Below are 15,803 nucleotides of genomic sequence, written 5' to 3'. Positions count from 1 at the left end.
GCTAACATTCTGTCTTGAGCAAACGATTCTCTCAGTCATTTATAATAAACCCATCCAATGTTTCTGCAGCAGGCGCATGTGTGAGGACCATACCGTGATCTTTGACCAGCGCCTCGACCTCCTCCTGTATGCCCTTGTGCCACTCCGTGATGTCCACATGGAGAGAGTAATCACAGCAGGACTTGTGGTCGGCCCACTCCCTCCACTGGTTAAAGGCAGCGATCAGACTAACGCCCGGCTCCGGAACCACATGATCAACTGAAAATACACATCAAAATATAAATATATTAATCCTATATACTTAGACATGAACATGCAGATTCCGAACTTAAATGGTTGTAATTCAAGAATGCTTTGGAATATAGATGTAAGATTGGTCTTGTTTTAAAGACATTTGGCAGATTTGTGTAGAAGTGAAATAAATGAAGGAAGTTAAACAGAAAAAAGTTATAGAAGTTTGAGTTTATGAAAATGTACAATATTAAAATTTGTAGTATTAAAATGGTGAATCTATTTCTTTTCTTTATATTTAAAACATTTTCAGACCCTTTTTTCTAAAAGAATTGAATGGATGCTATCTTTTGAACTATTGGCATGAAAACAAACTGAGGTTTCTACCATTCTTTCATGATTTTTCATGTTCATCACTATTTCAAAATAAAGGTCTGAACACTCCTTAGGAGTATGAAAATATTCTTGTTGCAAATTGATAAATTTTGGGGTTTAAAAGACATTTAATATGCAGTGATATTATCAATTTGACTGCACTGACACTATTGGATGAGAACAAAACTTGAGCTGGATAATGTGCTTCAATAGAGCTGCTTTATAGATGAATCATAATTGATGCAACATTGACTGTTATTGAAATTAACTGAAACAACACTGAACTGACACTATTGGCTTCTGTGAAGCTGCTTAAAGGGACACTGTGTAGTGTAGGAATTTACACATCTAGCGGTGAAGTTGTATTTTGCATTCAAACGAATAGTGCTCTCTAGCGCCTCGCTTTTTCAAATACGTGTTGCAACTACGATAGCCGTTATGTACCAAGAAGTAATGACAACATGTCTTCCAATAGCACTTCATCGAGTTTTCTTTCGGGTGATGAGGTTCGTTATTTCAAACAAACTGCAACTTGACACACAACGAACAAACGAATGTTACAGTGTGAATCACAGACTGTAAAAAGCATGAACTATGCACCAATATTTACCCTCGTTTTTTTAATACAGCGATGAAAACCTTTTTTACAATATTCTAATTTTGAATTTGGGGTTTTCATAAGCATGATTTTGATAATCATCAAAATTATAACAAATAAAGGCTTGAAATATCTCACTTTGCATGTAATGAGTCTATATAATATATTAGGTTTCACCTTTTAAGTTGAATTACTGAAATAAATTAACTTTTTTGCACAATATTAAAATTTTGCACGTTTCACCTGTATATACTGTACATATATTTGTGTATATATTGTTATACATTTTTTTAGACGTACTGATCATAGTGGTGCCGCCAGCGAGAGCAGCTCGTGTGCCCTGGTAGAAGTCATCAGCCGCTGTCATGCCCCGGTCGGGCATCTGGAAGCGGGTATGAACGTCGATGCCTCCTGGGATCACCATCCTGCCCTGGGCGTCGATGATCTTCACACCACCAGGAACTATGAGGTTTTCACCGATTTGTCTGGAGAGAGAAAATAAGCGTCACAAAGGTCAACAGAGGTCATCTCTACTGCCAGTCAATACTTCAGACTAGAAAAACAATGACATTAAATAATAATTCAAACACTTGCTTGATGACTCCATCCTCCATGTAGATGTCGGCATGGAAAGACTGATCATCGTTCACTATCTTCGCACCTTTGATTAGAAGACGGTCACTCTGTGAGAAAGAGAGACAGAGAGTCAAAAACTGCATTTATTCCCAGCAGATGTAAGCTGACTATTTATACAATAATTTGACTGTAACTCAATAGGTCTCACATGCTCTCAGTTTAAGCACAGAAACACTTTGTTTTTGCATAGTATGAACAATAAAACAAAAAATGCATGTGCATATTTTACAGTAACATCTCCTTCACAGGCGGTTCTTAAAGGCCACATACCCACTGCTGCTCAATACAGGGTTCACATGTATATCAAAACAATTGTAAGTTCAGGAGTGACTTTCATACACACATTGATAACTTAAGGGATTCACCTTTGCATTTAAAGTGCCCCTATTGTGTTATTAAAGGCTCCTAATTTTGTTTTGAAGGTCTCCACTTTCATACACACATTGATAACTTAAGGGATTTACCTTTGCATTTAAAGTGCCCCTATTGTGTTATTAAAGGCTCCTAATTTTGTTTTGAAGGTCTCCTACAATAGATCTACATGCATCCAAGGTCCAAAAACACTTTAATTCTCTCATAATATACATTGCAGCTTCAGCTCTTTTATCACAGTGTCTGAAACGGTTTGATCAAGGATTCAGTCTCTCTAAACCCCTTCTTTACAAGATCCTGCTCTGCTCTGATTGGTCAGATGACTCAGTCTGTTGTGATTGGTCTACTCTACTCTGATTGGTCATATGACCAAGTCTGTTGTGATTGGTCTACTCTGCTCTGATTGGTCAGACGACCCAGTATGTTGTGATTGGTCTACTCTACTCTGGTTGGTCATATGACCAAGTCTGCTGTGATTGGTCTACTCTACTCTGGTTGGTCATATGACCCAGTCTGCTGTGATTGGTCTACTCTGCTCTGATTGGTCATATGACCCAGTCTGTTGTGATTGGTCTACTCTGCTCTGATTGGTCAGATGACCCAGTCTGTTGTGATTGGTCTACTCTGCTCTGATTGGTCAGATGGCCCAGTCTGTTGTGATTGGTCTACTCTGCTCTGATTGGTCAGACGACCCAGTCTGTTGTGATTGGTCTACTCTGCTCTGATTGGTCAGATGACCCAGTCTGTTGTGATTGGTCTACTCTGCTCTGATTGGTCATATGACCCAGTCTGTTGTGATTGGTCTACTCTGCTCTGATTGGTCATATGACCCAGTCTGTTGTGATTGGTCTACTCTGCTCTGATTGGTCAGATGACCCAAGTCTGTTGTGATTGGTCTACTCTGCTCTGATTGGTCAGATGACCCAGTCTGTTGTGATTGGTCTACTCTGCTCTGATTGGTCATATGACCCAGTCTGTTGTGATTGGTCTACTCTGCTCTGATTGGTCAGATGACCCAGTCTGTTGTGATTGGTTGATAGCTTACAGTGAGTGTCATGCTTTGGCAGCGCAGAAACCAGCGTCTTATCGACATGATGTCGACAACACGAACCAAACTCTTTCAGTCTCAGCTATAGTGTTTTAGGTCGGGTCAAAGTAGACATTCACGCTTGCATTATGCAAATGTGTTATAAAACCTGTAGGTTTGAGTAGGAAGTAAGACAGGATTGCTGATGACTCGTTTCAGGGAGTTCAGAATCGATTCAAGGGAAGACAATAACTCCATTTATCTGCACTTTGATCTTTAAAACATTGCAGACCTTTTAGATTCACAAATAGATACGCACTACATGAAAGGTAATATTAGAAAAAGCATTATAGGGGCACTTTAAGGCAATTGACTATAAACCTTGCAGGGTGTATGTGGCTATAAAAAGTCACCTGTTGTTGACAATGAAGTGATTTGATTTGATTTGATAAATGTTTTTGCATGACAAGGTCACTGTAGAAAAAATCCAAATGAGATGCAGATCTCTTCAAGGTCTAACAATCCTGTTATAAACCAGACAAGCACTGGACATGGGGTTCAATCACAGATGAAGCATAAAGATCGCTAAGGCACATCAGAAAAACACAGTGATTCTTATCATGCTAAATGGATTCTGACACGCGATCATGGGCACAAATGTTATCTAAGGACACCGCCATCGACTGCAGCCCGCATGCTTTTCTTCTGTTCAGACACAGTTCAATTATTTTTCAATCAATATTAAATGATTGAATGCCACAGTATTGCCACTTTAACCCATTGTGATATGACTTCCAAAGACATGATGGGAATTGTAGGGGGTTTAAGAAGATCTTAGCAGCATTGTGCTCTGTAATTAATGACCTGAAGAGATAATTGTCATGGAAGTCCTGTTGTGGAGCTGCTTGACTGCTAATGAGTAGCTATCGTTGAGCCGTGGTTCATTACTGTAAGAAAAGAGCCTGTGTGCTCAACAAGACAGTGCTGGAAATACTGCTAAAAAGATAAGTATTTATAGATCAAATATATTTATGATTGACCACACTTAAACTTAACATGCTTTACAATCATATCAGAATGATCTTATTTTACGAAACAAGCACAAATTAATGTTGCGAATGTTGACTTTACAATTTAGTATGTCACATTTTTAGTGCAGTTGATGACTAGCAATGAAAATACTACTTACTAACCTACTATTAGAGGCACAACAAACTACATTTCCCATCATTCTCTGTAGCAACACAGTTAAAATGATAAACAATAAAATACACAGCATCTGGTTTAAGGCATGCTTTTTTGGGCGTTAAATAATGCTGCAAATACCAGTAAATAGACTAGCACAAACGTAATTCATTTAAATACTCTCCTCTCATACATTTTTTGTCTGAAAGGGAAACTCCTACAAATGCTTATTCAACAAAGTCAGCCGCAAAAATAACCCCGTCCACGCCTTTTCAGTGTGTGTCTTTAGTAAATCCTGACAGCAGTTGTTTAACGCCAAAAGAGGGTTTGCGCTGGAATAAATAGTAAATCTGGCCCATAATGTGCATCATTTGCTCTTTATTATGTATTATTTGATATGAATAATTTTATTTAATTAAAATTATATGAGAAAAGTGAAAGTAAGGGTTTTACAATAAAAAAAAAATGCTGTAGAATTTACTTTGAAACCATTTTCACTGAGAAATTGCTAGTAAATGACACAAAAAATACAAAGAAATTGCTGGAAAACTGAAATAGTATTTTTTTGTAAACCATACTCTAATATTAATTTGACAAAATAGATATCAGATATCATTGATATTTCACCAATTTTGACATACATTTCTATATATAATGAAAAAAACACTAGCCTAATCTAAGTAAACAGGAAAAAAACTAAGATAAAAAATAATAATAATAATTACAAGCAACAGCACAAATAAATATAACAGAAAAATAAAATCAAAGTCTACCGGAAGACAAATCTCTTACGGTTCATCCTGTCTACCGGTTTATCGCCCAACCCATTATTGGTAAAATATAGCCTATGTATTTTTGATTGTTGTTAGTAAGTGGAAAAGAGAGTTGTTTTATTCAGACCAAAGTACCCTGAACACACCGCGCAAGTTTTCCACATCAGCTAGCTAACATAATCGATGCATACGTATATCAACCCTTAAAGAAAGACTATACGCTTCGAGAAAGAATGATCAATTTACTTAAACATGCAAACGGAAATGAGGCCTGATCTGTCTCTGAGACACAACTGCTTTACTGTGACACACACAGTAGCTCAGACCGCATTCATCATCAGTCGGCTGTGGCACAAAGCGCTCGCTCGTGCTGTTAGCTGAAAACATCTCGCAGACATCAAACCATCTTAACTCTGTTAGTCACAGTGGAAGGACTCCAGCGATCACGTGGGCTATTTGTGATGTTTATACAAGGCTTGAGATCAAGATGAACTCGCTTTATTCAACCGTGACAGGACTTGTGCTCTGTAGTTGCTTGTTGGTCACTCTTCAACACAAATCCATTACTAGTGCTGTGTGCTGTGTCTAGACAAACGCTGGCTCATTCTGCAGCCTGAAGGCTCATTAAAACAGACATACATCTGCTGAACTGCTGAGCTTTCGGCTCATTCAGCAGCAGTTTACTGTTCTAATGCATTCAGGAATACATTTAAAGGCAGCATTTCAAATTTAAATACATGGATGGTTAGTTATGTTCCTGGATGCTCAATCAAAAAATATAATTGGCACAGCTGAAGCTTCAACAACATCACCCAAGGAAAACTTGAAGTCCAGTAAATGAGCCAGCTAACACAAATATATTCCAAGACTGTTTTGCTAAGGTTTACATTGTTATAAATGTGTTATTTATGAATGTTCTCTGAACGTTCAAAATGTTTATTTTTTCTTGGTTATGTGAACGTTAAAGAAACGTTCCATTTTATCATTCTTCAAATATTTTTTGAAATGTTACATTTAAATGTTCTCCGAACATTCTAAAACAAGTAACATTTAAAAAAAAAAAAATCAGAAGAACGTCCAACTAAAACATTTCAGAAAACAAAAACACAATTATTTATACAAACACACATGTATAAATAATGTTTTGTGTTAAATGTTTTGAGATGTTTGTTTTTTTTGTAACGCTTGCAATGCCAAGGTCATGGGTTCGATTCCCAGGGAAAGAATGTAAAATGTGTACCTTGAAAATGCAATGTAAGTCGCTTTGGATAAACGTGTCTGCCAAATGTATAAATGTAAATGTAATAAATGAGATCATTATTAAAGACCAGATAACTAAACCTTTTATTAATGTTACTGAAAGAACGTTTGCCTTTAACTTTGAGAGAACGTTGCCAGAACATTAGCTAAAGTCCTGAGAAGGTTCCCTGTTAGCTGGAGAGCTGCTGTGAGGTTATCAGGCTTGTGCACAATTCAGAATTGAATTGAGAATGACTCCTGAATTCCAATTCAATTCTTGAATTTGAATTGATGTCAAAAACAGGATCTAGAATTACAATTCGAATTTGAATTAAAGGAAGCAGAATTGCATTTTCAATCAAAATTCTAAGAAATTCATATACATGTTTTAAGTGAAGTGTCAGATATGATTGCATTATGCACTTTGTGTTATTTGATTACTTTGAAATGAAAATAACATTGGAACACAACTAATTAAACAACATTGAGGGGGTCATTTATTTCAAGAATTTGATCATTATCTATATTTTAGAACAAAATGTATGCAGGGTTGAGGAGTGACTAGTTACGTGTAATGAAATTATGTTATTAAATTACAAAATTAATGTAATTGTATTTAGTTGTATTACTGAGGTCAAATGTGTAATTCAATTAGTTACTAATCAAATTAAAAGGAAATTGCTTTGCATTGATAAAGTAATCCAGATAAAGTAAACCAAAGCACATTTATAATGGGAAACTTATAACAGTAGCAATTACATTTCCAAAGTAACCTTCCTAACACTGAATGTATGTGAGATTCAACACATTCTTTCTGTTGTGTGACTGTGTGGAATTGGCATGAATTTAATTCCACTTCCTGTCATTCCAATTCCAATTAAAATTCAACTTCCTGTGGGGCGGAGCCAATTCAATTAAAATTCCAATTCATGAATTGAATGGAGGCCAATTCTGAAATTCAGAATTTTGCACAAGCCTGGTTACCATGTCATGACCCTCATGACCCTAGATCTGATCTGGATACGCCTTGTGTCCAAAATACCCTCCGCTGGTAACATATTGTAACAATCACCAGTGAGATTGCCTGGGATTACCATCAGAGGACACTCCAACCCGGACTATTACCACACCTTCACAGACTCCATTCCCCATAATCCTTTGCCCCGATTTATCAGCCATGATTGCACACAGCTGTTAATCATTAGCCTCATTGGCTCTACCTATAAAAAACTGGTTGTCCCTACACTCACTGTGAAGTTTTGTATGTTGTTGCGCTGCATTTCTGAGCATTTCTCTGGTTCCATGTATTTTGGTTTTTGGACTCTCTGCCTGCCTTTGGATTACCCGTTTGCCTTGTTCCCAACCTTGTGTGTTTTGTTTGTTTGGTCTGCCTATCTGTGTTTTGACCTGTTGCCTGTACATTGGATTACGTGTCTGGATCGCCCCATTATTAAAAGCTGCATTTGGATCTCAACCTTCTTGTCTCAGAGCAGTTCATAATACATATGACACATGGCTGACACTGAACTCTGACGACACCTTTCCTAAAAAGAATCAGAGCTTTATATGAGTGAAATATGAAGCTATTTGCTTTTAATACTAAAGTAGATCAGTAGGAACAAACCGACGTATAGTGTATAAACCAGACCGTGTGCTAGATGACCCGTCCATTGATTCTTTACTGTCAGGTTTCGACCTCACTAATGGCAGCTATTTCAGCTCTACTGACCATATGTGTGGCACAATTTTAAAAAATTGAGTAAACATACATTGAGGTGAAAATGTATAGTATAAATATATAGAAGGAAAAATATGCATAATTCTAATATGCCATTTTTTTTTATTCACCAATATTTTGGCCTCAGAGTTTTTCAAGGTGCAATGGAGGACAGATATAAATATTGTATTGTATAAATAATATCTGAAATACCATGACTTAATTAAGATTCAAGACTGCAGATTAAGCTTAAAATGCTTTTAAATCACATCAGAATCTTGTATTTTAAGAGGCAAGCACACATGAATGGTACAACGATGCCGTATTACCATTGGATATGGTGTATTTAAGATATATTAGTAAAAGAACAGTGGAGGAAACAATTTGTTATTGTCAATGTTGACTTTACAATTTAGTATGTACACATTTTGAGTATATACTGTTGATGACTAGCAATGAAATTTGATAGAAAATACCACTTATTTACCAGGTTTATGATGAAAACTACATTTCCCAGCATTCTCTGTGGCAACACAGTTAAAAAAATAAACAATGAAAAAATGCAAAGATGAAGCATCAGACCTTATGTTCATCACTAGATCTTTATTATGTTGCATTATTGCCAAAATAAGTTTTTTTTGTAGTAAGTGGGGAAAAAAATTATATTAGAAAATATATTAAAAAACTACAATTCACATATTAACCCTTAAAGGAGTAAATGGCTTGGGGAAGAATCAGATCATCAATTATGATGAGGCATATCTGAGACAATCATCCTCTCAATAATTCTTTTTAAGGTATTCTTTCATCAAATGGAGGACAGATATAGTAATTGTACAAATAAATATATATAATGTCTACAAAACAATATAGTTCAAATAAAAAAACACAGTTATGGTAAGGCATGGACAGTGTACAATGTAGTGAAAAAATCTAAACATACAAACAAAATAAACATTAAAATACACAGTATATGGCCGCTAGTTAATACAAGACTGTGATCTTGTCTGTGTAAAATTCCAAAATTCATAACCCGCTAATCCTGATACATTTTGCATGAGGTCTGCGCAAGAATACCAAGAAGAAAGGTTACCCAACTTTGTTGTAAGAACGTTGTCTTGAATCCGCAGAAGAACGTAAACTCGTCTCTACATGTATTTACATGTTTATGACGTTTGACAAAAAAAGAAAGAAAGCTGACACCACTCTAGAACAGCAGACCCACCAAAAATAACTTTACGAGCTCAAATAATACACATTTTAATGTAAGTGTACATATTTCAATTCAGAATTCCTAAGGAATATGACACTGCTTACTACAGTCTATAACTCAAACTGCAAAAAACTAAGTTAAAATATTTTTCTCTGGTTCTGTGGATCGCACTGGCCTCGTCCTGACCCCAGAATATTCCTTTAATCCATTGTAAAGCCTGTGAATGGGCTTAATTGGTCATTACGTAACAGCAGAACGATCCCTCCTCTAGTAGATCAAGTGCAAATAGTGTTTGTACTTAAAATGTTGAACTAAACGTTTATGGTTACATGTATTTCCGACAGCTAAGAGTGCCTAGTGCCGCTCTGTTTAGAGTAAAGAGATAAATGCAGCACTTTTCTCTTCTTCCCCCGCTCAGTTGCACGTAGTGTGTACTGCAGTGAGCATGAGTGGTTGCTAATGATGGCTTCCAGAGAGCCCATCCATACCAGACCAAATCCCTGCGACCCACTTACAGCAAATCCAGTGCATACTTTTATCCTAAAGACACACTACTCAAGTTGACAACCAGGGGGGCTCCCAGAAAAACTGCCTTTCCGAAAGTAATGTGCGCTGAGAACTAAGAGGAGTGTGGTCCAGTAAGTGGGTCAAACACACACAGATTGGTGAAGGTACAGTCACATCTAGCAGTAGTGGAAGTGTTTATGTGGCTGATCAGGTTTGTGTTTCACGTCTTCACAAGAATAACATTGTATGCATGAGGTCTAAACTCAAAAAATACAATATTTTTTAGGATGTGTTCTGCTCTGTTTGCTGTGGCTTTAAAAAAAAAAACGAGACCATAGACATTGTAGATTTATTTTAGTAATGCCTCACAAATGTCCACTGACAAATGATTTAATCAGGTTAAAGCTGGTTTGCCAATCTTTAAAGGTCCCATATTGTCAGAACTGAAATTTCCTGGCTTTCTTCATGATAGCAGAGGTCTAGGGGCTGTGAAACTAGCATATAAGTTTAAAAACAGTCGATCCACAGACAAATGCATAAAGTAGCTGTGCCTTTTCACAAGCTGTTGTGACTTCCGTATAAATGTGATCAGAACTACTCAGTCTCCGCCTTCAGTCACCACCCCCACCAATGCTGGGTCACTCAGAAAACAACAGTCCAATCAGAAGAGACGCTCGTGAATATTAAGTAGACAGGCCAAAATCAACCTGTTATTGGCAGAGCTCCTGAGAAAAGAGCTGTGAAATATATATTGAGATGTTTTTAGGTACTTATCCCGCAAATATAAGGGATAAGTTCTTAAGGACATCAAAACCTAAAATAAAACTCCAGAAAGGTGTACAATATGGGACCTTTAATTTATCTTTTCACATTTGGGTTTATTTTGCTTTTGAAAGTCCAGACAGTGTTGCTGAATGTAGATCATATGTGGTTGAAATTATATATAGTATTTTGAGTGGTAAGAATCAACCTTAACGCAATTACATGAATGCAGAACATTGTGTACAAAATGCAAGTGAGCAATTGTCACATTAGGTGCCACAACAAGCAATAGTATAAACTGTTTTCTTCTACATTTGATGTTTATAGCTTGCATATGGTTTAAAGGGGTCTCTATATCATTATTCAGCACTGAGATTGCTAGAGCTTCATGCAAACAACAAAATTGACTCCATACGTGAATATTTACACTAGGACAATGATAAATTTGGCCTTTTTCTATTCATCTCAGTCACAGAAAAAGATTATCACCCAAACTAGCCACAGCAGGTCAAGAAGTTCTTCCTAAATAACAGCAAGTTGACTATCACTGATTATTGGAGCACAGATTATTCAGTCTTTCTACTTCAAAATTTCACATTTATTTCAATGTGGAATTTGCAATTTCTTTGTAATTATTTGTGAAATGTACTTGCAATTTGTGAGTGAAAATGAAAAGTCTGAGTTTGCTCAACTTCTCTGCTGGAAATCGTGAGTCTTTCTGATCCAGAGGCTTAATCGTGAGTTCAGCTTGAATGACGTTCTCGGGTTCTGAACGAACAATCAGTGTAATCTACAGGATCAGTGTGCTGTCAAAGATGGACAATTATATTTATCATGACAATTGAGGCCCATAACAATGTCACAGTTTTAACCAAACGGGTGTCAAATTGTAGCGAGGAGTTTGTCGACACCTGCCAGCAATCAAAAGCACATTAGGTGTTGAAACCAAGTTTATTGGCACTGACATTGTTCTCAGGAAGACGTATCATTACTCAACAATTTCCTAAAGTGATTTTGCTAACCACACATTTGAAGCACACACACACACACACCAGGACTACATTTACATGGGAAACATAAAACATCATTTCTAGATTTCTAGATCTTGGGGTTTTAGAAGAGATATGTGGTTAGAAAAATTATGTTTGCAAAGTGATAAAATGGAACGTTCCCTTAACATTCGTATAACCAAAATTGGACGTTTTAACCATTAATAGAATATTTTGTCTTTATAACTTAATGGGAACGTTCCTGGTCCATTGCCAATCAACTCTTTTCTTTCTATATTAGGAGAGAGCAAGCTGATACTAAGAATGCTATCAGAGAACTGCTGAGCATTGAACAATAAAAATATGCATTCACGCCATGTCATAATTACAGTAATTTCGAGATGACAACACATGATGTTCTACTCTGAGCTGTTCACGTCCTCAGACTGGGAATTTCGCTTTTTTTATGGCAACACAATCAACCTAAATGAATCTGCAGCAGTCAGGTGGTACAGCGGTCACATGGTACAAGGAGGAGCTCTCTGAATATTCCCAGCTTACGAGTTGTAAATACTAGGGCGTGAATGCTTTACCCTGATTGAAATCTTGAAATTACGACATCTTTCAGAGCATCTATCATGATGGGTTGCTGACACACATCTGAGTTTTTTAAGGGGAGCTTCACTGGTGTTAACAATTCAAACGGGAGTCAAAGGGAATGAAAGGCAGCACTTTTATCAAATCAATGAGAGCATGAGAGAGAACAACACGAAACCAGCGGATCTCTCAGACATTCGATACGCTGCGGACGATGAAGTCAGGCGAAGCAGAACATTGCCTGGGCTGTGGGAATGTGATTACTAAAGAAAACATGCCTATAAAGTGGGCCGTGTGTGTGTGTGTGTGTGTGTGTGTGTGTTTCAGAGGGAAAGGATCGAGTGCTCAGGCCATGTTTGTCATGAGTGGTGTGGCGATGTGACACTGTCAGACAATGATAAAATGAGAAAGAAGTATAAGAAGTATAATTTTAGTACATGGTAATATATGATCCATAAAAGCCTGATGTATCAGATATGACACAAAACATAAAACACATATGCAAACCTTTATATATATATATATTGTCTAAAGGTTCACTAAACTCTTCTGTTTCAAAACATTAGATTTTTCTCTGCCTATTATTTCATAAGTCAGGCTTTACATAAGGATCTTCATGCAGATCTTTCCCATACAATCTCATTCACATTTCCACATATATCAACTGGGGTGCCAGCCACATTCGCCTTTAATTTACAATTACACATGGCAGCTTTTGATTCTAAACACATGGATGCAAATGAGATGTAAAAATAAAATCTTCGCAAAGAATCTTTTTGCGTCTGTTCTTCATCAAAGCTAATAAACAATATCATAAGACTTTAAATATATACATCAGTCATGGACTAGTTGTAGGTTATTTTTGTTCCTTTTCGAGCTTGACAGCTGATTTCAGGATAAACTGTCATTGTGCAAAAGAGCTGTATTAATATTCAAACACTCCGCAGAAAGGAACAATGACATAACGTGACCTAGTCCTTTAAGTCTGTGAGTGTGTAGTATAGTGCAGTGTAGTATCAGCGTTTGCCACCCACTGGCAGTCTTATCACCATCCCTTAAGATGGCTGAAGCTTAGCTGACGTTTAAGAGCTAAAGGCAAGATCTACCGGCGAAGGCAGAGTTTTCCTCTTTCTCCCTCCTGTCCCAGATCTGTCCATTCCTGCAGGCCTTCTGCAACCAGATCACCTCCTCAAACAATCCCAGAGAACATCGATGCCGTGCACATACTGTCTTGCACTACGATTGGTCAGTGGTGGACGGAACATGAATTACAGGCAAGTATCACCACATACCATGACATACACTTTACATTCACTGACCTACTTTTCAGAAGAGGATTTTCATCCATTTCCTCTGGAGACGGTTCTCTGCATTTCAAACCAGCGGGGGTGTGTGAGGAGGCCATTGCTCCGGCATTTAAACCGAAGCTGCTTTTTACATTAATGAACTGCACGTTTGAAGGTGGATTTTGACAAAGCCACCATTCACTGAAGATATAGCCTATCTTAAGATACATTTCTGCAATAGATAGCCTATATACATTTGAAGGCTCAGTTGGAATAGTGAATAATGCTTGATTCGATTCTCTGATTTGAGGCTATGATATATCCTGAAGTATAGCCTATGCATGCATTTCACAAGCTAGTTTTTCAAGTTTTCAGTGCACGCCAAACCATAATTCACAAAGATTTCCAAAGAACTGCAATGCTTCACTGAAGATAAGACATTCCTAGGTAGATAAGACATATTCCTATGGATCTTAAAATAATAAGTGTTTGCATGCATGCTTAACAGCTTTCAAAACAGTCGCTTTTAATGTTGAAAATAATACTTTTGAAGGCGGATGATTTCAATGCATACAGAGCCACCAGTCACAAAAAAAATCACCAGTGATGAATTACTGTATTTTCATTTGTGACATGATATAGCAACATTATAAGACACATTTTAGCAACAAAAGAGGATTGCATGTAATAAATTGTAGTATTGCAATCAAATGTGGGCAGGTTATCTTTATGGCTATATCCATAATGCATTACATTCTATTTAGTCGAGGCCTGTTTTATAATGCATGCATGACAGCTTTCCATAATGTAAAATATTCATCCAGTGGGACCTATAGCAAAGCTTCAATGGATCTGACCCACAAAGAAACCCGTTTGATAAGTGGGTCTGAATGTGTGTGTGTGTGTGACACTGAAATGAGAGGTGACAGTAATCCAACATCTGATGTAAAGGTATTGGCATAACTGGACCACTGTGAAAGCACAAAACCGCATACTGCATAATATTTAACTTGATCATTTCAGAAATGCCATTATAGGAATATTCGCTCCTGTTATGAGTCGCTGTCATCATTTCATCACCTCATATTCATAATCGCGAGTGCTTTCAGACCATCATTCGTGTTGATCTGTACTCACAGTGATGCGAGGGATGTTCTTTTTGCCCTGGTATCCGGACATCTCTGCGCTGATGGCTGGAGATCCGCACGCGTAATGGTTCCCGATGCGCGTTTGGAGAAGCTCAATGACACCCGCCGCTGTCGGCACTAAACAACCCGGATGCGATGCTGGGATGTTTCCAGACAATCCTGCAGAGATTCTAAAGATGGATGGTGAAGTTTCCCCTCGGTTTCAGGAGACGGGCTCTTCTCTCGTGTTCCGGCGCAGCGGCAGGACGTTCCAGACAGACACCGATGGAGATTTACGCGGCCAAAGCCACCGTGCATGCGCAGCGCAACACCCCACCCTGATCCACGCACGCACACGCACACGGACGCACACGCACACGGACGCACACACTCACGTTAAGGAATCAATTCTATTTCTATAGATTTTCTATGTATTCCTATACAATCACAAAATTATTTTGATGATAAACTTGTGTGAAACAAAAGCATTCAGAGGAGTTACATTTTCTGAATAAAATTAACTAATAAAAATGTTTCATCATATCCCTGGCTGCTGATAGTCTTTTTTGGTATCTTTTTGTTTGTGGGATAATATATTTTTTTTAATAAAAACTATACAGATTTTGTTTACTGTTCAGATAAACAATTTAACCCAATTCAAAAGTAAAATAAAATAAAACTATTAGCATTTATTTATACAAACCAGTCTCCGGCCTGGTCTATCCCTAACGACCTAATTGCATTTGTTAAATAACATAAAATAAAAGCTGTTTGGAAATATATTGTGTACTGCGACAAGTTTTAATATAGCTGTTTTTTTTATGTTTAGCAGCTTAATTTATTGATTTATTTATGATAGTGGGATAACGGATAGTGAGTTATGGGTCTGATGGGTCTGATGACTAATAACACAATTAATGTATAATACAGATGAAGATTATTTGTGCCTTGTTGTATTAAACAATATAGGCTATGTCAATGCAAATAAATTGAGGAATTTTAATGAGTCATGCCTGATTTTTAAGGATTTCTCTTTTGAGAGATCTCATATTTAAATAGCCTATAATGGGGGAAATGATAACAAGGGAATATGTTGACAAAAATAATGAATTAAGCATTTCTCCTTCACACACACTCAGCCCCTCCCCTTCAGCATATGCAACCTCAGA

The 15,803-nt window shown here is 37.2% G+C and overlaps 1 protein-coding gene across 1 annotated transcript in view; it reads right to left on the bottom strand.

Moving 5' to 3' along the window:
- Nucleotides 1–14,989, bottom strand: part of dpysl2a (dihydropyrimidinase like 2a) — a 30,452-nt gene extending 15,463 nt beyond the window's left edge. Inside the window, exons 1-4 of the mRNA XM_079636528.1 lie at nt 14,645–14,989; nt 1,799–1,887; nt 1,505–1,689; nt 94–258 (exon numbers count right to left, since the gene is read on the bottom strand). Of these exons, the coding sequence (XP_079492654.1) occupies nt 94–258; nt 1,505–1,689; nt 1,799–1,887; nt 14,645–14,686 (481 nt within the window). The 5' untranslated portion in view covers nt 14,687–14,989. The remainder of the gene's footprint in view (nt 1–93; nt 259–1,504; nt 1,690–1,798; nt 1,888–14,644) is intronic.
- Between the last annotated feature and the right edge of the window lie 814 nt (nt 14,990–15,803).

The sequence above is a fragment of the Phoxinus phoxinus genome (genome assembly GCF_949152265.1).
Source record: "Phoxinus phoxinus genome assembly, chromosome: 15".
Lineage (NCBI taxonomy): Eukaryota > Metazoa > Chordata > Actinopteri > Cypriniformes > Leuciscidae > Phoxinus > Phoxinus phoxinus.
This window is presented reverse-complemented; position numbering and strand designations above follow the sequence as displayed.